This window comes from Schistocerca piceifrons, chromosome 8 (assembly GCF_021461385.2).
Source record: "Schistocerca piceifrons isolate TAMUIC-IGC-003096 chromosome 8, iqSchPice1.1, whole genome shotgun sequence".
NCBI classification, from domain to species: Eukaryota; Metazoa; Arthropoda; class Insecta; order Orthoptera; family Acrididae; genus Schistocerca; species Schistocerca piceifrons.
Window position 1 is genome coordinate 135,315,598 of NC_060145.1, and position 26,473 is coordinate 135,342,070.

General features: G+C 43.0%; 1 protein-coding gene across 1 annotated transcript in view; it reads right to left on the minus strand.

The window, feature by feature from the left end:
* Positions 1-270: 270 nt before the first annotated feature.
* Positions 271-26,473, minus strand: part of LOC124711750 (UDP-glycosyltransferase UGT5-like) — a 121,940-nt gene continuing 95,737 nt past the window's right edge. The window contains exons 5-6 of the mRNA XM_047241963.1: positions 8,439-8,658; positions 271-1,701 (exon numbers count right to left, since the gene is read on the minus strand). Of these exons, the coding sequence (XP_047097919.1) occupies positions 1,401-1,701; positions 8,439-8,658 (521 nt within the window). The 3' untranslated portion in view covers positions 271-1,400. The remainder of the gene's footprint in view (positions 1,702-8,438; positions 8,659-26,473) is intronic.

A 26,473-nucleotide genomic window follows, 5' to 3' on the forward strand; every position in this document is an offset into this window, starting at 1 on the left:
GCACTTTTTCCTAATTTAAATTTTCATCAATATTAGCACTTAGGTTTTTGCAGTTTTACCGTATTTCTTCTTCCTTATCACATGTTACTCTTGAGACTGATGCAGTACCCCTAGATGTGCAGAAGTGAATATGTTGTGTCTTAAAATTGAGGTTGATACCATTCGCAAAAAACAAGTCCATGATGCTTTTAAGAACATTGTTCACCATTTATTCCCTTTCTGTAGTGATGCTTGGAATAAACTATGCCGTATTTATGTTTTGTGGATTGCCTGAGAATGTGACTCCGCACAATATTATGATACAACTACACACGACGTGTTTGATCTCTTTATTTCCACACATGGACTCATACTGCAAAATTGAGTACAGAATGCATAAGAGAGCAAAAGTAATAACTGGTTTACACACTGTGGTGTTATACAAAATGATTCACACTTCTCAAGTCTCAAACATTTGCACTTCGTAACATACAATAATTTACAATAATACTCACTCCACTTTGACATTAGCAAACATTCTGACTGCTCAGTACATAGGGTAGTTTTTGTAGCATAATACTTCTGTACTGCAGTAACGAAACATACTAAACAAGTTGAGTATTCACTTGTAATAATAATTACAAAATGCTTTCGCAGCTTTTGATAGAGGGAGACAAAGGAGAGAAGGTAATATAAGAACTTTGATGATCGGTCTTTGGAAAGAGTTATGACAACAGACTCAAAAATGTGAACAAGGCAGTGTGAGTACATAATGGGTAAAGAGGAAAAATGGGAACCACAGCTGCAAACAATGTAGAAGAAAGACGGAATGAAATGCTATGTTACAAGGGTTGTGTAGAATATGATGATGGGGGGAAAGGGGGGGGAGGGGCACTACGAATTGGTATCTTCGCTAGCTGTGGAAACTTAACTCGTCCGTCATACTTTATGAAGTGGGGCAATTCACTGGTATATTTATGACCAACAAATTTTTTTCTTATATTTACCTTTAGTGCGCACTTTCACTGGTCAGTAAATCTAGAAATTTTAATGGGACACCACTTCACTGAAGACGCCAATAACTGCTCGGAATAAGGCGTGTATTCAGTCCTTATCAGTTATCAGGACAAACTTTAAAAAGTGAAAGAGACATCTGAAAGAGAGAAGATATGGAGATAAAAGGAGAAATAGCCGAGGAATCCGAAAGAAGAGGAAAGAAAGGCATTGGAAACAGCAAGATAGGTCGACCAAGAAAAAATAAGAGACTTTCTTGAACAACAGGCAATGAAAATTAGCGAATGAGAGGAGGAGAAGACAAGGCACGCTTAGAAATGAAATGAGAAGACTCAACGATGTAAGAGAATATCACTTTTCAAGGACTGAGATATCACTTGTGCTTTTGATGGGAAATATGTGAGAAATTAGTCCCGTTTTTTAGAACTTTTTGCCTTCGTCTTTTTCGGGACTGGCTTCCGAAATAACCTCAGGAGATACCTCAGTACCAGAAGCAGTGCTACCAACACACCGACGACAACGAGCACAATGAAGGCGATGACGTCGAGCAGCAGGTACTGGTACCAGGCGAGGTCCAGGGCCGCCGAGCGCAGGTGGGGGGCCCCTCTGTGCCTCAGCACGTACTCTACCCAGTAGGCGGCTTCCTCCTTCAGCGGCCTCGGGTTGTCTCGGAATACTCGAGAGCGTTGCTGTGCCGTTTGTCGGTAACTGGAAAGTAAGAATTATTGTGTGAGCTTAGTCAGTGCTAAGGCAGTAACAGGTAGGTTTCTCGTATTCAGAGCTGTGTATGAGTGTAGCAATTCTACTGGTTTCTATAGCCACATCGGTAAACTGCAATACAGCGTTGAGACACTGCACTGACTATCAACAGCCACATTCCGTTAAGAATGAACGCGCAAACTGCGATCATGGTTCCTCGTCAGCTGTACAATATTTCAGAACAAATGAAAATTTCTCTCAGACTGGAACTCGAACCCAGATAGCCCGCTTGTCGTGAGTGGTCGCCTTAATCACTTTGGTTATCCGAGCATGCTTCCAGGAGAGAACAAAATCCCTATTTGTCCTATTGTCTGCTCTCCATTGTGCTCGCACTATCTACATCCATACTCCGCAAGCCACCTGACGGTGTGTGGCGGAGGGTACTTTGAGTACCGTACCTCTATCGGTTCTCCCTTCTATTCCAGTCTCGTATTGTTCGTGGTAAGAAAGATTGTCGGTATGCCTCTGTGTGGGCTCTAATCTCTCTGATTTTAGCCTCATGGTCTCTTCGCGAGATGTACGTGGGTGGGAGCAATATACTGCTTGACTCCTCGGTGAAGGTATGTTCTCTAAACTTCAACAAAAGCCCGTACCGAGCTACTGAGCGTCTCTCCTGCAAAGTCTTCCACTGGAGTTTATCTACCATCTCCGTAACGCTTTTGCGATTACTAAATGATCCTGTAAAGAAGTGCGCCGCTCTCCGTTGGATCTTCTCTGTCTCTTATGTCAACCCTATCTGGTACGGATCCCACACTGCTGAGCAGTATTCAAGCAGTGGGCGAACAAGTGTAATGTAACCTACTCAGATTATTAAAGTCATGTGATGGCGATATGCATATACAGGATGTAAATTTTAAGTTGATAATCTTGGGGGACATCTTCTGCTGCTGCTAAAAGTAGTCCACCACCCCAGCCCCCTGGCGTTGGGGTGGGAGGCAACTTTAAAATTTCAAATGGGAACCCTCATTTTTTATTGCAGAACCAGATTATACATAAACTATGTACATTTTGCCTTAAACATTTCTTTTGATTCATGTTAGTTGGCACTGTAATTCAAGAAAATCCATGTTCTAGTTTTTGCGTGGAAAATGGTCACGGACAAATAAAAAATACTTTTTTACTTCGTAAATTTTGATTCGCTAAAACTAAAACTCTCCCTCTCTCCCCATAGGGCGGTGTTTGAGAGAGAGGAATTAGTGTTTTACAAACAAAACTTATCCGAATCTGCGGAAATAATTTTTGGCTCAACATTTGTAAAACTCTAACCACACCCTCTCAAACCCCATCCTATGGGGAGACTGCGAGAGTTTTAGTTTTAGCGAATCAAAATTTACGACGTAAATAAGTATTTTTATTTATCCGTTACCATTTTTCACGCAAAAATGAGAACATGGGTTTTCTTGAATTACAGCGCCAACTACCAAGTAACAAAACAAATGTGTAACAGAAAATGTACGTATTTTTTATGTAGAATATGATTCTGCAATAAAAATGGGGGTTCCCATTTGAAATTTTAAAGTTCCCTCACGCCTCTACCCCGGGGGTCTGGGGTGGTGGGCTAATTTTAGCACCAACTGATGTTCCCCTCGAAAATAATAAACTTTGTATTCTACACATTTTTTCGTGTCAAGCTTGTTTTCCGAGTTATTCTGGTTCGTCAACTTCAAATTTACACCCTGTATACAGATGGCGGTAGTTCCGCTTACGCAGGGTATAGAAGGGTAGTGCATTGGCAGAGCTTGTCGTTTAAGCTTAGGTGACTCATATGAGAAGGTTTCCGATGTGATTATGGCCGCACCAAGGGGATCAACAGACTTTGAGCGCGGATCTACAACGTCAAGAGTCTGTCGAGAATACAAAATCTCAGTCATTATCTCTCACCATGGACAACGCAGTGGCCGATGGTCTTCAATTAACGACCGAGAGCAGCGGCGTTTGCGTACAGTTGTTACTACTAGCAGACAAACAACACTGCGTGAAACAACCGCGGAAGTCAATGTGGAACGTACGACGAACGTATCCGCTAGGACAGTGCAGCGAAATTTTGCTTTAATGAGCTATGGCAGCAGACGACCGACGCGAGTGGCTTTGCTAACAGCGCCTCTCCTGGGCTCGTGGACCACGTCGGCTGTACCCCAGACGACCAGGAAACGGTGGCGTAGTCAGCTGAGTCCTGATACCAGCTGAGAGAAGGGCTCGAGTGCGGCCGAGACCCCCACGAAGCCACGGATCCAGGTCGTCAACAAGGCACTGTGCAAGCTCCATGATGGTGTCGACCGTGGCCATATGGGATGGACTGGATCTCTGGTACAACTGATCATTGGCTGGGAATAGTTGCGTTCGGCCACTTGAAAGCTATTTGCAGCCATTCACGGACTTCATGTTCCCAAACAACGATGTAATTATTATGGATGACAATGCGCCATGCAACCGCGCCACAGTTGTTCGCCATTTGCTTGAACATTCTGAACAGTTCGAACGAATGATTTGGCTACCCAGAACACCCGACACGAATCCCATCGAAAATTTATGGGACATAATCGAGAGACCAGTTCATGCACAAAATCCTGCAACGGCATCACTTTCGCAATTATGGATGTCTACAGAGGCAGCATGACTTCGTATTTCTGCAGGGGACGGACTTCCAACGGCTTGTTGAGCCCATGACGCGTCGAGCTGCTTCACTACGCCACGCAAAAGGAGGTCCAACACGATACTGAGAGGTCTCCCTGTCCTCTCAGGGCAGTGCGAGCACAAGGGAGAGTAGACACCAGGACAAACGAAGGTTTAAATAGGTGCTGGAAAATGGTTCAAATGGCTCTGAGCACTATGGAACTTAACTTCTGAAGTCATCAGTCCCCTAGAACTTAGAACTACTTAAACCTAACTAACCTAAGGACATCACACACATCCATGCCCGAGGCAGTATTGGAACCTGCGACCGTAGCGGTCGCGCGGTTCCAGACTGAAGTGCCTAGAACCGCTCGGCCACCCCGGCCGGCTCGGTGCTGGAAGCGTGAGCAGACAGCCGAAGTGGTTAAGGCGACGGCTTGCGACAATCGGGAAATCTGCGTTCTAGTCACGGTGTGGCACAAATTTTCATTTGTTGTGAAATATTCCACAGCTGATAAGGTTCCATAATTTAAATCTGCAAGTCCATTGTCCGATGGGTAAAGATAATCTGCTACGTCCTGGGGAGAACATTGCGACTCTGACAGCTTCGAACATAACCGTCCAACATCAATATACACTAACGCTTAAAAAGAAAGGAAAGGATGTGACAAAATGAAAAGGTAAGAAATCACTGTAAACCGATTTGTTCCTGACGGACACTACAGCACTAATAAAGTTCATTAAGGACAGAAACATTCCCAGTCGAGCTGTTCAACTCTTAAAAAATGCTATATTGTGCTCTCGTTAGTAGTTTCAGTGTTGGGTCACCTCAAAGAGAACGTTGCTGTTATGTTGATGTACCTAGCATCGAGACTGATCAGTAGCGCAAAATACAGTCTTTATTCCAGTTCCACAGACCGAGTGGGTATGTTTCCATCTTTCACTGCCTGTAAATGAGTCGGGAAATTTACTCCCAAACCAGAGTTTTGTTGCCCGAATAGGAAATATCTATCCTCTGTTTCGGATAGGTGAGTGATTCAAAGTTAGTATGAAAATCATTGCCTCATGGCTACGTCGTAGTAAATGGAAAATTTATATCCCGTTGAAAATTGAAACTGGATAATTCTAGTTTTCACGAGCAATCGCCTTGTTTATTGCAGTTTCAATCCGAAGAAGTCTACCCATTGAAAATATCCTTATCTCTGCATAAATATTGCAACGTAGGATTCATTTGAATGTGCTTATTATAGTAAGCCTTGGGTCACCCGCTACGTTTGTACTGAGCACAAGCGCCATATAAAACAAACGGAGCTTGACAAGTCGGCCATAGCAGAGCATTGCCTAGAAAACGGACATAAAACACAGTTCGAAAATACAAAAGTGTTGGTTCATGCATCTACATACTGGGACTCCGTTGTATAGAAAGGGGCCGAGATTCGTTTAAACAACAACCATTTCAACAGAGACCAGGGGTACACACTCAGCAGGGCATGGGGGCGGTCGTTGGACATCGAAAGAAGGCAAAGACAGATGCGCGACGTGGGAGCGGCAGTTTCAAACGTGGCGCCTGCCCCTGGCGCCACCTGACGTCACCGGTGCTGCCACGGGCAATAGCTCCGCTAGCTGCCCGGGTCGACTTACACGCACGCGCCACAGTAGGTCTATCTGATGGCTGCTGCTGATGTCATCATGGCTATATAAGTGAGAAACGGTAGCAGCCCCGGCAGTCAGTGAACTGACGACGGTGGCGGAGGCGGTCATCGAAAGCTCGAGGATTTTATTCGAAAACCGAGAACCTTTTATTCAAACTACGCAAAGACTGTGCGTGAAGTAACCTGGCTCTTAACTGCAGAGATGGGGTGCTATGGGAGGGGACAATAGTTGTGGTGGAGGGTATGCTCCCAGAGGCCACAGCACTGAGTGGAGATGAAAAGCTGTAGACTAAGCATATGCAGAACTTCTAAGCCGCAGCCACAAAGACAGCAAACGATTGTATTAATAGTTTATGCCAGTACGACCAATAACTCAGTACTCCCGAAGTACAGAGCCGAATAAGGAATTCAGCACACAAACAACTGAACTGGCCGTTTCTAATGGGCTAACCACACTGCTGAAGAGACCGCAGCAAACCTTCGGAAGGAAGGATAGTCTCGCACAGTGCTGAGAACTGGTATTCCTTTCTGTGGGGCATGTTATTTTGTAAGGGTTCTATCCAAGGCGTGTTGATGATGGCTGAAATTCACTCTGAAGACCTGTTTCAGGAAGGCCAGCACCTTCAATGACTGTTCGCTATATGGAGGCTGCTCTACTCGCTGTCAACATCTACCTTGAAAGCTAAAAAAAATCTCAATGAATCCATGAAACGTGATGGTCACATAATATATTAGATGCTATTAATTACGCCATCTCTGCTGTTTCCGAGTTGCTTTATGAATGCAGAAATTGCTCTCATGTCTTGAGACGTAGAGGGAAAGGGATTGCAGTGGAACTATATCCGTATATTCCAGCAGATCGTACTGTATATTATGGTAACCAAAATGAAACAGTCCCATAAACATCTTCGACATTTCGTAGCCCTGTCATCAACTGTATAAATATTAATTTTAATTTTAATAATCAACAGCCTCAGTTGCATCGTTTACCTAGAATTTACCTAGGTTTCAGTAGGGGTAACCCAACCTTCTTCAGAATAACAGTAACTACCGTCTTTCCATAGTAGACTGGTTAACATATACGTCCTTTTCCTCAGTTATACCTATTATTTCACTTTATGAGCAAATTCAAGGTCAGGAGTTAAGGTCGCGCCTTGTCACAACAAGTAACTATCACACAGTTTACGTGCAGGCGCAAGGTATTGTGTCCGCCTAGGCGGGCCTCATGACGCTACGGTCAGTTCCAGTACAGCACTAGTGGCCGCCGCATCGCGGTCGCGAAGTGGGGCCGAGGCAGTTCCACATAAGTTTTATAGTCTGACGATAATTTATGGAATTGTAGTTTTAGCTTGACGATGTCCACTATGTCCAAACGGTAGTTACTGTTATTCTGAAGAAGGTTGTGTTATCCCGACTGAAACCTAGGTAAATTCTAGGTAAACGGTGCAACCGAGGCTGTTAATTATTTAAACTGAGTCCCATAAATGCCGTACAAAAAAACACACAATATGTTACGGATGCTGAACATACCGTACTGACGAGGTTTCCTGATGGAAATGGCACACGGCCGGCCACGGTGGCCGTGCGGTTCTAGGCGCTTCAGTCCGGAACCGCGCGACTGCTACGGTCGCAGGTTCGAATCCTGCCTCGGGCATGGATGTGTGTGATGTCCTTAGGTTAGTTAGGTTTAAGTAGTTCTAAGTTATATGGGACTGATGACCTCAGATGTTAAGTCCCATAGTGCTCAGAGCCATTTGAACCAATGGCGCACATTCTGGATGTCCCGAATCAGACTCATCAGAAAAAATGAAAAAATGAAGATCGAGATGTCGCCGATATCATTTATTCAGAAATGAACACACGCATGTTGGTCTGGAAGCTTTCACTCACGCACAGTAGAAAAGTTGTAAGGATGAAGCTGCAGGTTTTTTTTGAAAATTTTCTAAGACTAACCTTTTCAAGTGCCACTTGCAAATCTGAAGAATGAAGGTAGATCCAGATACATCTACGACTTCTTGAATTTTTTAAAATCTATGTGAAATTTATAGGTGGACTTCGCAATGCAACACTCAATGGAGTGTAGATCCTCTGCAGCTTACATCTGTCTTGTGCAACATTTCCTAGTGATCAGATTCGTTTCAGACTATAGCTCATGACCATATTATTGTTTATATTACGTTGTCAGTGCAACACTCAAATACTGTTAAGGCCTTTTTTGCACTTGGTCAGACTATATATACTTCCGACATCTGATGTCTTTGGCAATTAAATTCTGTGTTTACGATACGTGATGTCCGTTATGACCCTGAATTATTTAACCACAAAATACTTCACTAAGTAAGCATTTTTATGCTAATCGCAGAAAAATGCAAGCTGAGGATTTAGAATGTGGAATTAAATTGCAAAGAACGACATCCATACCTTGGCACTTCCAAGACTTCTTTTATAGCCCAAGTGAGTGATTCCACGGACACGTTTGAGATTGGTATTTTGATTCCAAGTCCGATCCACTCCACGCGGTTCATGTTGCAGTTCTGGTCTCCAAACACAGGGAATCCTATGAGTGGAACACCGTGGTACAGCGCCTCTTGAATGCTGTTGATGCCGCCGTGCGTCATGAACAACCGTACGTTCTTATGTGCTGCAATACAAGAGCATAGATTAAGTACAAGAATCTAAACGTTACTAAACGAGAGTCGTTAAAAACAATCAGCTGCAGTTTTTTATGTGCTATGACTGCAGAGTAAAATGTGTTTTCGTTTATTGCTGTTTAATAGTGTTGTATTGTACACATGAAAATGTTTGTTAGATTTGATATATCTGTCCATAGATACACAGTGAGAAAATCGTCAAGAATGTGGAACATCTCATAACATAGGAACATGTAACACATATTTACAAAAATGGAAACGCTAATGTTCTAACCCTCAGTGAAATGTTTCTTGGATTGTAGAATAAATGCCTTCCAAAAAGAGGACGAAGTAAATATTCCAGAATTGGAATCAAGAACAGGTGCCAAAATGTGCAACGTAGAAGTAAATATCCTCGTAGTAGTGAAGTAACTTAAATCACTTAATAAAAGAAAGTCTTATGGTCCACACTGTATACCTATTAGGTTCCTTTTGGAGTATGCTGATGCATTAGCTCCATACTTAATCATATACAACCGTTCGCTCGACAAAAGATCCGTACCCAAAGATTGGAAGGTTGCACAGGTCACACCAAATTCAAGAAAGGTAGCAGGAGTAATCCACTAAATTACAGGCCCATATCGTTAACGTCGATATGCAGCAGGATTTTGGATCACATATTGTGTTCAAACATTACGAATTACCTCGAAGAAAACTGTCTACTGATACACAGTCAACTTGGGTTTAGAAAACATCGTTCGTGTGCAACACAACTAGCTCTTTATTCACATGAACTGTCGAGTGCTATTGACAAGGGATTTCAGATCGATTCCGTATTTCTGGATTTCCGGAAGGCTTTTAACACTGTACCAAACAGGCGGCTAGTAGTGAAATTGCGTGCTTATGGAATATCGTCTCAGTTATATGTGACTGGATATGTGATTTCCGGTCAGAGAGGTTACAGCTCGTAGTAATTGTCGGAAAGTCATCGAGTAAAACAAAAGTAATTTCTGGCGTTCCCCAGGGTAGTGTTATAGGCCCTTTCCTGTTCCTTATCTATATAAACGATTTGGGAGACAATATGTTCAGCCGTCTTCGGCTGTTTACACTGTCGTTTATCGACTAATAAAGTCATCAGTAGGTCAAATCAAGTTGCAAAACGATTTAGAAAAGATATATGAATGGTGCGAAAATTGGCAGTTGACCCTAAATAACGGAAACCGTGAGGCCATCCACATGAGTGCTAAAAGGAATTCGTTAAACTTCGGTTACACGATAAATCAGTCTAATCTAAGAGCCGTAAATTCAACTAAATACCTAGGTATTGCAATTACGAACACCTTAAATTGGAAGGAACACAGAAAATATTGTGTTGAAGGATAACCAAAGACTGCGTTTAATTGGGAGGACACTTAGAAAATGTAAAGAAAATGTAACGGATCTACTAAGGAGACTGCCTACACTACGGTTGTCCGTCCTCTTTTAGAATACTGTTGCGCTGTGTGGGATCCTTACCAGATAGGACTGACTGATTACATCGAAAAAGTTCAAAGAAAGGCAGCACGTTTTGTATTATCGCGAAATATAGGAGAATGTCACAGAAATGATACAGGATTTGGGCTGGACATCATTAAAAGAAAGGCGTCTTTCGTTGCGACGGATTCTTCTCACGAAATTCCAATCACCAACTTTCTCCTCCGAATGCGGAATATTTTGTTGACACCGACATACATAGGGAGAAACGATCACCACGATAAAATAAGGGAAATCAGAACTCGTACGGAAAGATGTAGGTGTTCGTTCTTTCCGCGCGCTATACGAGATTGGAATAATAGAGAATTGTGAAGGTGGTTCGATGAACCCTGTGCCAGGCACTTAAATGTGATTTGCGGAGTATCCATGTAGATGTAGAACAAGTAAAAAATCTGAAACCTTTCATTTGTTCCATAATATTAAACTTTTAACAGACATGTAGAGAAATACGCTCTGAAGTTCATAAGACTATTCTTAGGCTATTGTAGATATGTATCATGAAACAGAAAGCTGCTTACAACTCTTACTAAAACAGATAGCACTTCTATACTGAAGATTTGACGGAACACTTACATTATTTCGTACTATTAATAACATATACGTGAACTTGTTCTACCAGGGAATTCATCCTTCGAATAGTACTACTTTGAAATCAATAAATCCTTTAAGGTTCTAGTGAACTGAACTTTTCACCAGGTAAACTTTTTATGGATGTTAACAAGTTACTGAAAATTTGTGTCCCTGAATAATGAACACACCGACCAGTCAAAAGGTTGATAACCACCTGCCGGCCGCTGTGGTCGAATCGTTCTAGGCGCTTCAGTCCGGAACCGCGCGACTGCTACGGTCGCAGGTTCGAATCCTGTCTCGGGCATGGATGTGTGTGATGTCCTTAGGTTAGTTAGGTTTAAGTAGTTCTAAGCCTAGAGGACTGATGGCCTCAGATGTTAAGTCCCATACTGCTTAAAGCCATTTGAACCACTTGAATAACTACCTTTTGCAGAGCGGACGTTCAGGAAGAGAGTGAATGAGTTTCAGGAAAATACCGACAGGGATGTGAAGGCATGCTGATTCCAGTGCCGTAACCAACTGCGCTAGATTTACAGTTGAGAGCACAAGCAGCCTGATCGACGTGGTCCCACAGATTCTCGACTGGGTTTTAATTTGCAGAGTTTGGTGTCAGAAGTGCTGTAAAGTCGTCCTGGTGCTTTTAGAACCGGGCCTGTACACTGCCAGCTATGTGACACATTGAATTCCCTTCTGGTAGATACTGTAAGTAGGCTGTTTAGGTTTTCTTATTGGTAACGCCACGTAGTGCTCTGTATGAAAATCACTGGCTGTGCTGTGTGCAGTCTGTGGCTAGTTTGCATTGTTGTCTGCCAATGTAGTGTTGGGCAGTTGGCTGTTAACAGCGCGTAGCGTTGCGCAATTGGAGGTGAGCCGCCAGCAGTGGTGGATATGGGGAGAGAAATGGCGGAGTTTTGGAATTTGTAAGACTGGATGTCATGAACTGCTAAATATATTATGACTATTAAGGTAAATACATTGTTTGTTCTCTATTAAAATCTTTCATTTGCTAACTATGCCTATCAGTAGTTAGTGCCTTCAGTAGTTTGAATCTTTTATTTAGCTGGCAGTAGTGGCGCTCGCTGTATTGCAGTAGTTCGAGTAACGAAGATTTTTGTGAGGGAAGTGATTTGTGAATGGTATAGGTTAATGTTAGTCAGGGCCATTCTTTTGTAGGGATTTTTGAAAGTCAGATTGCGTTGCGCTAAAAATATTGTGTGTCAGTTTAAGCACAGTCATGTATAATTTTTCCAAGGGGACGTTTCAATACCATTGTGCCGAAGAAAAAAAAAGACTACATGAAAGGGTGGACATAGTCCCCAAGAATAGACTCATACTTGTGTAGATCCATTGGGCCTTCCAGAATGACGAGGTCACCCAGGGAATTACATGAAAACATTCCCCAGATCATAACGCTCCCTCCTCTGACCTGGTCCGCAGCTCGTGGTCTTTCGGTAGTGTTCTCGCTTCCTGCGCACGGGGTCCCGGGTTCGATTCCTGGTGGGGTCAGGGATTTTTCCTGCCTCGTGATGACTGGGTGGTGTTGTGTCGTCTTCATCATCATCATCATTCATCCCCATTACGGTCGAAGGAAGGCAAAGGCAAACCACCTCTGCTAGGACGTTGCCTAGTACAGCAGTGCGGCTCTCTCGCTTCTTCCCCTACGCTCCTCGGAGTATGGGACCTCATCATCATCATCATCATCATCACTTCCGACGACTGTTGCAGGGCAGTACATGTCACCGGCCATGGAGCATAAAAGGAAATTCATCTGAGAAGGCCACCTGTCGCCAATCAATGGACTTCCAGTGCGGTACTGGCATGCAAATTTCAGCCTTCGTCGCCAATGAACAAGTCAGCTTGGATGCATGTACCGTTTGCTGAATGGTCATTGTGGAGACGCTGGTAGTAGCCCTGTGGGTCATCTGAACGGTCAGTTGCTCAACATCTGCACATCTATTCGCCTGTACACGTCTCCGCAGTTGTCGTTCACTCGTGTCATCTACGGTTCACGGTTCACTGCAGCTGCGTCGGCGCTGGTTGTGGATAGTGGCCTTTTGCCGTGCACGGTGTACTTTAACTACGGTGGCAAGCAAACAGTTTACAGACTTAGCCAATTCGGAAACGCTTCCTACACTGGTCTGAAAGCCAATGACATTTGTACGTCAGATAAATCGGTTCTTTTCCACGTTACGACAACGACTGCACTGTTTTTCGTATCAACCGAGATACTTTTTTTTGTCCTCCATTGCCAGTGCTGCCATCTGCCGTATGTGAGTGGTTGTTGAACGTTGACGTGAACATAGGCTGTGACTGGACTGCATAAATGGCGTTAAATATTTATGTAAATTATTACTATTTATACTACTATTTCTATGAACTGAACTGATGGTTTGAGAAAGAGATAAATTATGTATAACACGTTTCATGAAGAAATAAATACGTATTTTTTGGAGAGGAAGGAGGAGAAGGTGCGGGCAGTTAGCGTACATGCGATTTCATGAAGAACTTTAATGAATTCCTTTGTTGTGAAGCTATAGGTACAATTTCGAAAACTATAAATGAAGTGTCAGGGACAGGAAACTAGTGATCACGTTTGTCGATTTTAAAAAGTCTACGATAGTATCCATCGTGAATCTCTACTGTCAATTCTTAAAGAATTTTGCTTATATCAGAAACTTGTCAACCTCGTTGCAGTCACCTATCGAAATACTAAAGCTAGAGTAAGGTTCAGAAATGAATTCTCTGAACTTTTTGAGATTCATACTGGCCTTCCACAAGGCGATGGATTGTCTCCATAATTGTTCAATTGTGTGCTGGAGGAAATCATGAGTGAATGGAACAAGATATGCCCACCGTATGTTAAGACTTAAATGCTTGCATTTGCAGATGATTTGGTGCTGTTAGCGAACAATATTGAAGAAGCAAAGGTTCAAGTAGAACAACTAGAACGATTAGCTGCAAAGGTCGGATTGCAAATTTCGTTTGATAAAACAGAAATGATGCCCAGCTTCCCAGTTGACACATCCCATATCATACTCTATAATGATCAAAAAATTGAAGTAGTAAAAAAGTTTAAATATCTTGGTGAGATTATTACCTGGAAGGTTAATGAAAGAGAGTCAATAGATAGTAGAACATTAAAACTTCAGCGAGCGCATAGAACCACTTGGGCAACCTACAAAAACGATCTCTCTCAATAAATGCTAAATTTCGACATTACTCCTCCGTCGTTAATCTGGAAGCAACATACGCAAGTAAAACACTACTCAGATTAAATACTCAAGCAACAACTGACAAATTGCAGAAAGTTGATAGAAGAATACTCCGAACGAATTATCTGTAAGAAACATCAAGTTAATGGGCAGTGGAGACTTTTACCCGATTCAGTAGTGTATAAAGAAAGTGAACCCATTATTGATACAATGCGTAAAAGGAGGATTGCGTTTTTCTGCTACACATCTCTCCTACCAAATACTAGAATCCTGAAGCAGCTTTTTGAATACTTCTGGAACAGTAAAACCAAAAACATCTGGTTTAAAGAAGTACAAAATGATCTGGATGAACTGAACATCACCACACACCAAATTCAACCCAGAGAAGAGAAACTGCTTCTGAAGAACAAATACACATGGCTGACATTCAAACCATCAGAACGGAAGAAGTATGTCATATCCGCAGAAAAACGAGCAGCCAGATCACAGCGAGTGAAGTTTTGGGAAACGAAGAAATTGCTGACTGCTAAGACCTAAACTTAATCATTGTAGACTCTGTTGTATTATGTTGATTTTAGTGCCCCAATTTGGGAGTAAACTATGTTAATAAATGAATTTTAGTTTCGAGTCGTTCGTAACACGAGTTTATTTCACAGAGTAAATGTCACTCAGATATCACTGATACACAATAGTACAGGAATACACTGATAAATGATAGTCTGTTGACGGCCTTATCCTGGTCCACGCAAAAAAACATTCACATGACTACCAATGATCGCTAATAGGCGAGATCTTAACCAACCACAGAATAAATGAGTTAATTCATCATATAAGGAAGATTAGGCCGTATGTATTATGACTGTCATAGTTGCTGCCCCTGTTGGGTATCCTTTAAATAAGAGTTTTCCCAGACTGCGTCCCTCGTCTGCTTCTTCTGATATCTCTGGTAAATTTGCAACGTCTCGCTCCACGTACAGGACATGGTGGAGAGGGAATAAAGCTCCAGAATTCTATATTCAGATGGACCCAGTATTTTTGTGCTACTTATCGCTTCCTTCACTTCTGGAAATGAACTGTATACACTACTGGCCATTAGAATTGCTACACCAAGAAGAAACGCAGATGATAAACGGGTATTCATTGGACAAATATATTATACTAGAACTGACATGTGATTACATTTTCACGCAATTTGGGTGCATAGATCCTGAGAAATCAGTACCCAGAACAACCACCTCTGGCCACAATAACGGCCTTGATACGCCTGGGCATTGAGTCAAACTGAGCTTGGATGGTGTGTACAGGTACAGCTGCCGATGCTGCTTCAACACGATACTACAGTTCATCAAGAGTAGTAACTGGCATATTGTGGTGACGAGCCAGTTGCTCGGCCACCATTGACCAGACGTTTTCAGTTGGTGAGAGATCTGGAGAATGTACTGGCCAGGGCAACAGTCGAACATTTTCTGTATCCAGAAAGGGCCGTACAGGACCTGCAACATGCGGTCGTGCATTATCCTGCTGAAATGTAGGGTTCGCAGGGATCAAATGAAGGGTAGAGCGACAGGTCGTAACACATCTGAAATGTAACGTCCACTGATCAAAGCGTCAATGCGAACAAGAGGTGACCGAGACGTGTAACCAATGGCACCCAAAACCGTCACGCTGGGTGATATGCCAGTATGGTGATGACGAATACACGCTTCCAATGTGAGTTCACAATGATGTCGCCAAACACGGATACGACCAACATGATTCTGTAAACAGAACCTGGATTCATCAGGAAAAATGACGTTCTGCCATTCCTGCACCCAGGTTCGTCGTTGAGTACACCATCACAGGCGCTCCTCCCTGTGACGCAACATCAAGGGTAACCGCAGCCGTGGTCTCCGAGATGATAGTCCATGCTGCTGCAAACGTCGTCGAACTGTTCGTGCAGATGGTTGTTGTCTTGCAAACGTCCCCATCTGTTGACTCAGGGATCGAGACGTGGCTGCACGATCTGTTACAGCCATGTGGATAAGATGCCTGTCATCTTGACTGCTAGTGATACGAGGCCGTTGGGATCGAGCATGGCGTTCCGTATTACCCTCCTGATCCCACCGATTCCATATTCTGCTAACAGTCATTGGATCTCGACCAACGCGAGCAGCAATGTCGCAATACGATAAACCGCAAACGCGATAGGTTACAATCCGACCTTTATCAAAGTCGGAAGTGTGATGGTACGCATTACTCCTCCTTACACGAGGCATCACAACAACGTTTGACCAGGCAACGCAGGTCAGCTGCTGTTTGTGTATGAGAAATCGGTTGGAAACTTTCTACATCTACATCTACATTTATACTCCGCAAGCCACCCAACGGTGTGTGGCGGAGGGCACTTTACGTGCCACTGTCATTACCTCCCTTTCCTGTTCCAGTCGCGTATGGTTCGCGGGAAGAACGACTGTCTGAAAGCCTCCGCGCGCGCTCTAATCTCTCTAATTTTACATTCGTGATCTCCTCGGGAGGTATAAGTAGGGGGAAGCAATATATTCGATACCTCATCCAGAAACGCACCCTCTCGAAACCTGGCGAGCAAGCTACACCGCGATGCAGAGCGCCTCTCTTGCAGAGTCTGCCACTTGAGTTTGTTAAACATCTCCGTAACGCTATTATGGTTACCAAATAACCCTGTGACGAAACGCGCCGCTCTTCTTTGGATTTTCTCTATCTCCTCCGTCAACCTGATTTGGTACGGATCCCACACTGATGAGCAATATTCAAGTATAGGTCGAACGAGTGTTTTGTAAGCCACCTCCTTTGTTGATGGACTACATTTTCTAAGGACTCTCCCAATGAATCTCAACCTGGTACCCGCCTTACCAACAATTAATTTTATATGATCATTCCACTTCAAATCGTTCCGCACGCATACTCCCAGATATTTTACAGAAGTAACTGCTACCAGTGTTTGTTCCGCTATCATATAATCATACAATAAAGGATCCTTCTTTCTATGTATTCGCAATACTTACATTTGTCTATGTTAAGGGTCAGTTGACACTCCCTGCACCAAGTGCCTATCCGCTGCAGATCTTCCTGCATTTCGCTACAATTTTCTAATGCTGCAACTTCTCTGTATACTACAGCATCATCCGCGAGAAGCCGCATGGAACTTCCGACACTATCTACTCGGTCATTTATATATATTGTGAAAGCAATGGTCCCATAACACTCCACTGTGGCACGCCAGAGGTTACTTTAACGTCTGTAGACGTCTCTCCATTGATAACAACATGCTGCGTTCTATTTGCTAAAAACTCTTCAATCCAGCCATACAGCTGGTCTGATATTCCGTAGGCTCTTACTTTGTTTATCAGGCGACAGTGCGGAACTGTATCGAACGCCTTCCGGAAGTCAAGAAAAATAGCATCTATCTGGGAGCCTGTATCTAATATTTTCTGGGTCTCACGAATAAATAAAGCGAGTTGGGACTCACACGATCGCTGTTTCCGGAATCCATGTTGATTCCTACATAGCAGATTCTGGGTTTCCAAAAGCAACATGATACTCGAGCAAAAAACATGTTCTAAAAGTTTCGTCATGTCAGCACGTTGTAGGTGTCGCCACCGGCGCCAACCTTGTGTGAATGCTCTGAAAAGGTAATCATTAGCGTATCACAGCATCTTCTTCCTGTTGGTTAAATTTCGCTTCTGTAGCACGTCATCTACGTGGTGTAGCAATTTTTATTGGCCAGTAGTGTATATGCCAAACAGCACTGTGTATTGGTGTTCAAAATGGTTCAAATGGCTCTGAGCACTATGGGACTCAACTTCTGAGGTCATTAGTCCCCTAGAACTTAGAAGTACTTAAACCTAAGGACATCACTAACATCCATGCCCGAGGCAGGATTCGAACCTGCGACCGTAGCGGTCTTGCGGTTCCAGACTGCAGCGCCTTTAACCGCACGGCCACTTCGGCCGGCGTATCGGTGTCTACATTGAGCTACAACAGGCTGAATAATTTCGTTCAAAGGTCGGAACAAAACAATGGAATATAGTAGGTTCAGAAAAGCACTAAGAAGTTCAAACAAACCTTGAGGGCAGGTTTACTTTTAGAGGATCAATACATACAAATTTTCACTCAAATTAGACTCATCAAGCTAATGGAAATGTATCAACGAGGAAGAAATCTAAAGAGATTTAGGTTAAATAGACAGGGCGGTACGTTGTGTAATTTGTCTCGTGCGTTGCACACTGCCAAGAGCGCATGGATTCTGGCCACAGTGACGAGTGTGACTTCGCATGCCACAGCAGCTCTTTGGCATGGGCAAATGGATCGTTGCAATCTGCCATTCAGTCTTCGAAGTTCTGCGGTCACGAAAGCAGACATCTCAAGGTGGCCGGCTACGCCTCATCCCGCGCTGCAGTGTTGCCGTGTCAGCTATCGGCCCAGTCTATCGCCACACTTCGCTGCTCTCGAGTGTTTGGTTTGGTTTCGCTTGTTCTGTGAACTCATTCTGCTTTACACACAGCATGGTCCAGGAGGTAGTGTCAATATTCAAGGATGTGATAGGAACGCTCATTTGAAGCAAAAAGCTTCATCTGGACTTATGCCCTGCCCTCTTCTTTATTGTTTCTGAATAGAAAACATTTAATGCAAATTGTTATTTATTTTCTGTATTATTGTATTATTCGATACGTTGCCAGGTTTACACATGTACACATATACTGCAATCAGTAAACATAACAAATATTTCACAAAGATTAACTGAGAAAGTCGCTATGTAGCATAACTGCACTGCACCATTGCAACAATGTGTTGCTGTTCCTTGCACAGACTGTTGAACTACACATTCAGAAGAGAATGGGAACCTCGAAGAATATCCATTCCACGCAGTGTGCTGAGAACTCTGGCAAACACTCTACGATCAGGTATTCGACGTGTCAGTAAGCGCCAACTATCATCGAAAAAGCCGTAAACGTTCGTCATGCACGCATGGTCTTCATTAGCGTAGATGTGTGGCATTTTAGCTGGTGTGTGTTCAACACAGTTAACCGTTACTTCTCTCTGATACACTTTCTATCCTTCACACTGTTTCCCTCTCAACACACTACGGACAATAGCGCATCCTACGGACGGGTCTAATTGCCGAAAGACATCCTGAGCAAAGAGTTTCAAAGCGCCAAGACAGGTTGTACTAGAATAAAACGTTAAAGAGACCGGGTGTATGAGACACACATGTGTACACCGCTAGCCCAAAAACAAATGTACATTATCTATGAAACCTCAGTTTAGGTTATCATCAGATGTTTATTTTTATGCTCAATGTTGCTAATTTCGATCACCAGACCATTATCGTGCTGAAGCAAAGCGTAACCATCTTGTCACTGCAACATTTGAAGTAAAAGTGGCTAGAAAAATGTAGCTTCTTTTACAATAAATAATCTTCAAAAGTGGAATGAACAACTTCGTTGTAGGTAGAAAAACATAGCTTCTGTTACAGTAAATAATCTCTAAGAGAGATAGATATGTTGGAAGCGCACACAGAACGATTATACATGATCGTCTTGTTTGCTTCTGCTACATATCTGTGTCTTTTGGAGATTATTTAGTGTGACAGAAGCTATGACTTTCTACCTAAATTGTTCACTTCAATGTGTTAGTGAGAAGCTGGTTACGCTTTGCTTCGGCGTGATAATAATCTAATGATCGAAATCGGTAGCACTGAGCATAGAAATAAACAGCTGATAGTTACCTACAATGAAGTTTTACATATATTTGACAGCTGTAAAGCCCCACCTCATCACAAATTTAAATGTGCATTTAATGTGTTCCATTTCGGAAACAATCCGAATAGGACATATGTCCACACGGAGCTTTTCAATGAAATAAGCGTTCCTTTCGTAAACACTGAGTATTCCTCTGTAGTTATGAGTGATACTGCCCAACTGCAGTACGAAACTGGGTACGGGGGCTTTAAATGATATCGGTTTTGGATACAGAATAAGTGACGATTGACGCAAATTAATTTTACAGAACCTAGGGATATTTCCACCCCGAGAGCTACATTTTTTTGTGGACTGCGGATTTTCTGCGTACGGTACACAACAGACGTGTGATGTATGTGGACAAAGCTTGGGTTCCGAAAAGCATACCAACAAATTTACACTGCTTGAAAGAATTATGGGAACATGAATTTGGGCGCCTGCCATACTCCTTCGAGCGATGATTGAGAACTTAGTGTGTTACCAAATTATACCTTCATCTTTCGCAAATTAAGTACACAACAAAACATCATTACGTGCTCGATTGTTTTTATAAAAAGAGCTGGCATGTTCCACAGGTGTCGAAAACAAAGTGAAAACAACCATTCATCCTGTCATACTGGACGGTTTTCATTGAAATTTGAGAACTTCAATAACATGTATGCCGTTCGTGAGCGTTTACCACTTCCCGACGCCTACGTAGCATGCTCTATGTAAGTCTACGGGGTCACGCTATGGTATTCGTTCTCATTCTTCAACGAGAGCCCATGAGAATTTTTTGAGGGTCTGTGGTGGAACAGGACGACCACGAACATGTATGTCAAGCATGACCCACATAATTTTTTATTATTTATTTCCAAGCTATAGATCTGTTACCTGATGTTTAAAACAGGTCGTACATCTTACAATTTTCGTTTTTCATCTTTTTACAGTTTTCTTTTCTTTTCTTTTGTTTTATCTACAACATTTACAAAGAGTGATACTTTTCAAAATAACTATAATTTAAGGTTGAAATATAAATAAAATTTTGTTGTTTTTTAATAAGAATATAAAAAGAAGATAGGATAGAGGAGAGATTTGTTAATACCATCACCGAATGTGACTGACGGTGAATACCTTGGAATGGTTTCTTCGAGCCCTTGACCGCCAGTCACACACACAAATACACACACACACACACACACACACACACACACACACACACACACAAATGGCTATTAGTAGAGAACTAATGTTGCTTATCCTATTTATTACTAGTCCTATGTATTAACTACTTTAGGTGCCCATCCATGTACAGCATTTGGTGTTTCCTTGGCTATATCGCCAGCACTTTTGCTTATTTACTGTCACATCTCAGCTTCCTCCTTCTGTTCCTCCTCATTGTCACTATTTTCGCTGTCACTGTGGGTATCGCTGTCCATCCTCTGGAGATCGTTGTTACGCTGCACATAGGCATGTCTGTAATGTCGTGTCCACACGTACTCTTCAAGTGTTGTTTTTGAAATACTGTTTGTCAGTGCGTTTAATTGTGCCCATTGTTCTTCGTCTCTTATTGCTGTGTATATATCTATGTCTGTATATGTGTAGTATAAGCGTAGTGTACGTCTATTGTTCGCGTATTGCCCACAGAGACAGTGTGTTCTGGGGAACCTTCTTCCCCGCATGTGCGTGTAGGTGTCTGCCTCAGACTCACGCGGTTTAAGTGCGTGGGATAAGGTCTGTGTCCGGTTGAGAAATGTACCATACTGCGGCTGGGATCGATATGTCTCATTCTCAACCGCTACCTTACGTCAGGGAGGAAGTCGTGCAGTCTACATGCCTTATCACTTACATCCCACTCACCTCGCCATGTATCCAAACGCCAAAATTCAATTTTTTATCTATGTGTACCCCAAGATAGCGCGTAATGTGTGCTCGTTTAATGTTTGTGTCCCAATTTTAACCGAAGGATTCCTTTGGAGTGATCCTTTCAGTAAAGTGTATGTTTTGTTTTCGGCTATCCTGAGTTTGTTATTGTGACACCACTGAGTAATTGTTTGTAGTATTCCACTGGCTCTCTCTTCTAACTGGGCTCTGTTGTTTGCAGTGACTACAACTAATAGGTCATCTGCGTAGGCGACAATTCCGTCTGACCTGTCATCCCCATCCAGAAGTTGTAAGAGGGGTTCGATTGTTATGTGCCAGAAGATGGGGCCGCAGATCGATCCTTGAGGACAGCCTTTGGTAATTCTTTTAATTACATATGCACGATGGGTTTAGGTCGGGACTCACCGCCGGTCATTCCATTACTCCAATGTCCAGGCTTCGCAAGACATCGCTGCTGTCGCCTGCCGCATAGGCCCTGGCACCGGAAGGAATTCAGGGCTACCATCTTATGCAGCAACCACCACATGATCCAGCAGGATATGTTCGATGTACTGCCTGGCGGTAAGGCAACCATGGACAACTACAAGATTCGTATGGCTGTCTACAATTGAGGCCTCTCCACAGCATCACAGAACCTTCGAAATTTGTCAATTTCGTAGACAACATTTGGCAGGTACCACCCAACATGGGTTTACACACATGAACCCGACCATCACTTCTCATCAGAGGACATCTGGACTTATGAAATTGGCAGTTGACATGGGATCGGTAAAACTGAAGGCGAGGTACAAGATGATGTCTTGTGAAGCGGGATTCTGTACTAGGACGTCTGGATCACACAGCATTACAGTCAGATCGGACAAAGCGGCTCCAGTGCTCTGACGTTATCCCTACGACGTTGCAACTCAGAGATGTCCAGATGTCGGTCTTCACGTGTTGTCGTAATGCTCCGGCGGCTTTGTGCAGTTCGTCTTGTATGCTGTCTCGCTATAGCGTGTCCACAGCCTATGGATGACACATGGAGAGGCATTGGCAACTGTAACAATGGACCGATAGTCTATACTTTCTGGATCAAACAGACAGCCCTTGCAACTTTCATTGCATTAAGATATCGCAGTCAGTGTGCTTAGTGGAATACAATGTCCACAAATGACAAATGCCATGTGCGTACCTCACTAAAAACACTGAGACACTGGTACTCACATCCGTCTCAGGAGTCAACTGAGAATGTGATGCGTAACACTGCCAATAGACAGCAAATGGCTCTGAGCACTATACGACTTAACTTCTGAGGTCATCAGTCGCCTAGAACTTAGAACTAGTTAAACTAACTAACCTAAGGACATCACACACATCCATGCCCGAGGCAAGATTCGAACCTGTGACCGTAGCGGTCGCTCGGCTCCAGACTGTAGCGCCTAGAACTGCACGGCTACTCCGGCCGACGACGGCAAATGCTTTTGATTTTTGTCTACAGTGGCAGCGAAGATCGCAAGCCATACTATAAGGCTACAGCTGCCACCTGCATCAAAACAGATCGGAAAGACACGAATTCGACACTAATGCCTTTCCAGCATGTCGATGCTTGTAGAGCCGCATCGGAGTCGCACTTCGTTGCGTATATGCTGCAGCAACACCCTGAAACGGAAACTTTTTGCCCCCCCTTTGTATCTCAGAGCTTCCATCGTCACAATGCACCAACACATCACTCTCGATTACAGACAGAATGATCATAGAAACATCTATGGCGTCCCATGTCACGTGACCGTAATATGCATCCAATTATTAAGTTTCCATGAGCTGCGGGCGGCAGTGGCCGGGCGGTTCTAGGCGCTACAGTCTGGAACCACGTGACTGCTACGGTCGCACGTTCGAATCCTGCCTCGGGCATGGATGTGTGTGATGTCCTTAGGTTAGTTATGTTTAAGTAGTTCTAAGTTCTAGGGGACTGATGACCTCAGCAGTTAAGTCCCATAGTGCTCAGAGCCATTTGAACTATTTTTTGTGGGCGGCATTTCAGCGATGATGGATGAGGCTGGCTCCACAACTCATTCGGTGTCTCGTTTAGTCGTTTCCATGCAGCTTGACCATCATTATTAAAGAGGAAGGCGTCCATTCAGTGAGAGAAAATCCCTGTCGGTTGGCACCGCTGGTACATCGTCTAACGTCAGTTGTATAAGGGTACTGGTAATAACCAAGACTCAAAATGGTCCATACAGCCAGTACGAACGAAATTAAGTTGTTCACCCTTTCCCTATTCGCACATTCATTGTTCCGAGGCGCGTGTGTTCCATCCATGCGACGGCACATAATGACAAATGTTAGCCCATGGTTATATTCCATTTTCTCCATTCACTGCTAGTATGTCAAGAAGGAAATGATATTTCCACCCTACAGTGTTTCCATGTCCTCTTTCAGAATATTTTCCATCTGTAGCTAATCACCCTTAACACAACTGAAAACCATGTCCTGACTATATAGGGAAGCAGCCTACTCATGCCGTAATAAATGCACATCAGTCTTCCCATTGTGTGCCAGCCAGTCCGTTATAACTAGCTCTGACGTCATAAATGTTGCGCAATACTTTAAAAATCAAGCAAATAACCTAAAACGGTTCTAGCATGTCAGGAGTAATACTAAATTAATATGTGTTGAATATCAGTTCAATAACTTTAACCATTTTCGAAATTTGGACGTTTCTCTGTAATAATCATTGGCGCAACAGAAAAGTGCTAGAGGTTTAAAAATTTATACTTAGATTCCTTTTCAATAATAATTTAATAGAAACAGTACTTTGGATCTCACAAATTAAGATTTTAGTTGAAATTCATGATTTTCTGGTTTTTGTCTTAAAAATTAAGGAAGCAAGATAGATTAAGTAGGCTAATAAACAAGGCTAGGATGTTTAAATTTAAGTAGAAGGGAGATCCGCTATAACCGTAAAGATGTGAGAAGTTTCAACTCAATAACTGTAAAACTATAGCGATAGCGTATCTCCAAAGGGCAGGTTCAGAGCTCATCTACTGCGTGTAATGTAATTAAATTAATTCTCTCGCCCAAAATATTTAACTTAGCCACGTAAAACTTTTATTATGATTACTTACCTGTGTGCTAAATGCACATTTAAATTAAGAGCTTCATCGGCCATCAGCAAAAGAAGCTATGATTTATTCGGTAACTTAATGTGGTGCATTACTAGCCCAGCAGCTAGTCGGGAGAGCCGATTTGATCAGGCGTTCCCTTAGCCGTCCGCACCGCGGCTTTATATATAAGAACGCTGCGTGAGGAAGGAAAGCCCCAGTTCTCTCCAGACGCTGAATAGCACGCCATCTGTGTCGGGAGTCGCGTCGCGTCGGTATCATTGCTACAAACAGCCTCGGATGCCGTATTAAGTTACTCGGGATACGCGTAGCCATGAAATCATTTTCGAGTGAAGTGTTAATTCTGGGATGACTTTAATTATCGATCTTCAGTTTGCGTATTGTCGTATTTTCACGTGCCACCGCGGGACAAACATTCTACCATTATTTAGTGTGGCGTTTGATGAACCTAATCATCAAATAATGGCAAGCATTCATTTAAACATTTAATTTGGACATTTATAGTTGCATCAGCGCATTAGACTCTGAACTGCTCTGTTAGTTAGATTGTATGGATTCTTTTGTTTTCATCTGTGACTTTCAGAATACAGAACGTTTTTTCACGACCGTTTTTGATTATAAATCCCATACAATCTCCTAATTCATTAGAGCTATAAGCTGTAACTATAAGTGTATTCTCAGATGAAGTGGGCACTAGGAATTCTAATTACAGGCTTCATGTATTGCTAATCACTTTCTGGTTGCCAATATTGTAGTTAGAGAGCCAGTGTTGAGAACGGCGGAAGGCAGCATAAATAACATTCTAAATAATAGGAACTGGTTTTACATTTTACAAACCTAACATTTATATAAACAACATAAAATTAACATAATTCCACCCACCGCCCCACATATGGTGCATCGGCCGGGAAATGACGTGTGTCTACATTTTTCCAACATGATTAATAACAGGAATTCCACCCGCCGCCCCACATATGGTGCATCGGCTGGGAAGAAACTGAGTAAAGTGAAAGTGATTTTTAAATATTGGGATTTGCAAGTGAAATGCGACACAGAATTGAGTAATAGAACAGTGAGAGTGTTACGTGTGTATGTGGACGACGCAATTGGATTAACGACGTATCTGGATTGACGGAGCTGGCACTGAGTCTAGTGGCGCTGCCGGCATCGCGAGAAGCCAGTTTCGCCTCACTGCAGTCGTCTGCCGGAGCAGCCGGAGCCGCGCCTGCAGTTGCGGGCCACGCAAACACACAACAGCCGTCTGAGTGCCATCTGCAATTCAGTGAGCTGCGTCGCATGAGTCATTCTGGTACACCACGCCGGCAACGCCATACGTCGTGCAGAAGGAACTAAGTTAAGTGAAAAGCTGTTACAAATTTTACTAACCTGCACTAAAAGACTGTCGGCAATGGAACCGCCAAAAGAAACTGAGGTTAAACTTAAATGAGAACCTATGTCTGTTGATGGAACTGTAAATCCAGACAACGGTTCAAGTGTAAATATGCATGAAAATAGTAATGTTAAAGTGAAATATGAAGTATTGTCTTCTGACAGTAGTGTGGGAAGGGGCAATGATTCAATAATAGAGACCCCTGTAGTAAAGCAGAAAGCAGAAATTGTTAATTTATTGGATGATAGTTCCTCTGTTGAATTAAAAATGAATCAGTCAACAGAGGCGGTAGAGTTTAAGAAGGAGAAGTTAGATATGACTAATCAATCAGAAGTTTCATTTAGTTTTGATGATTCTGGTGTTGTAGCTAGTTTTTCGTCACCTGAGTGATAAAAAGCCAG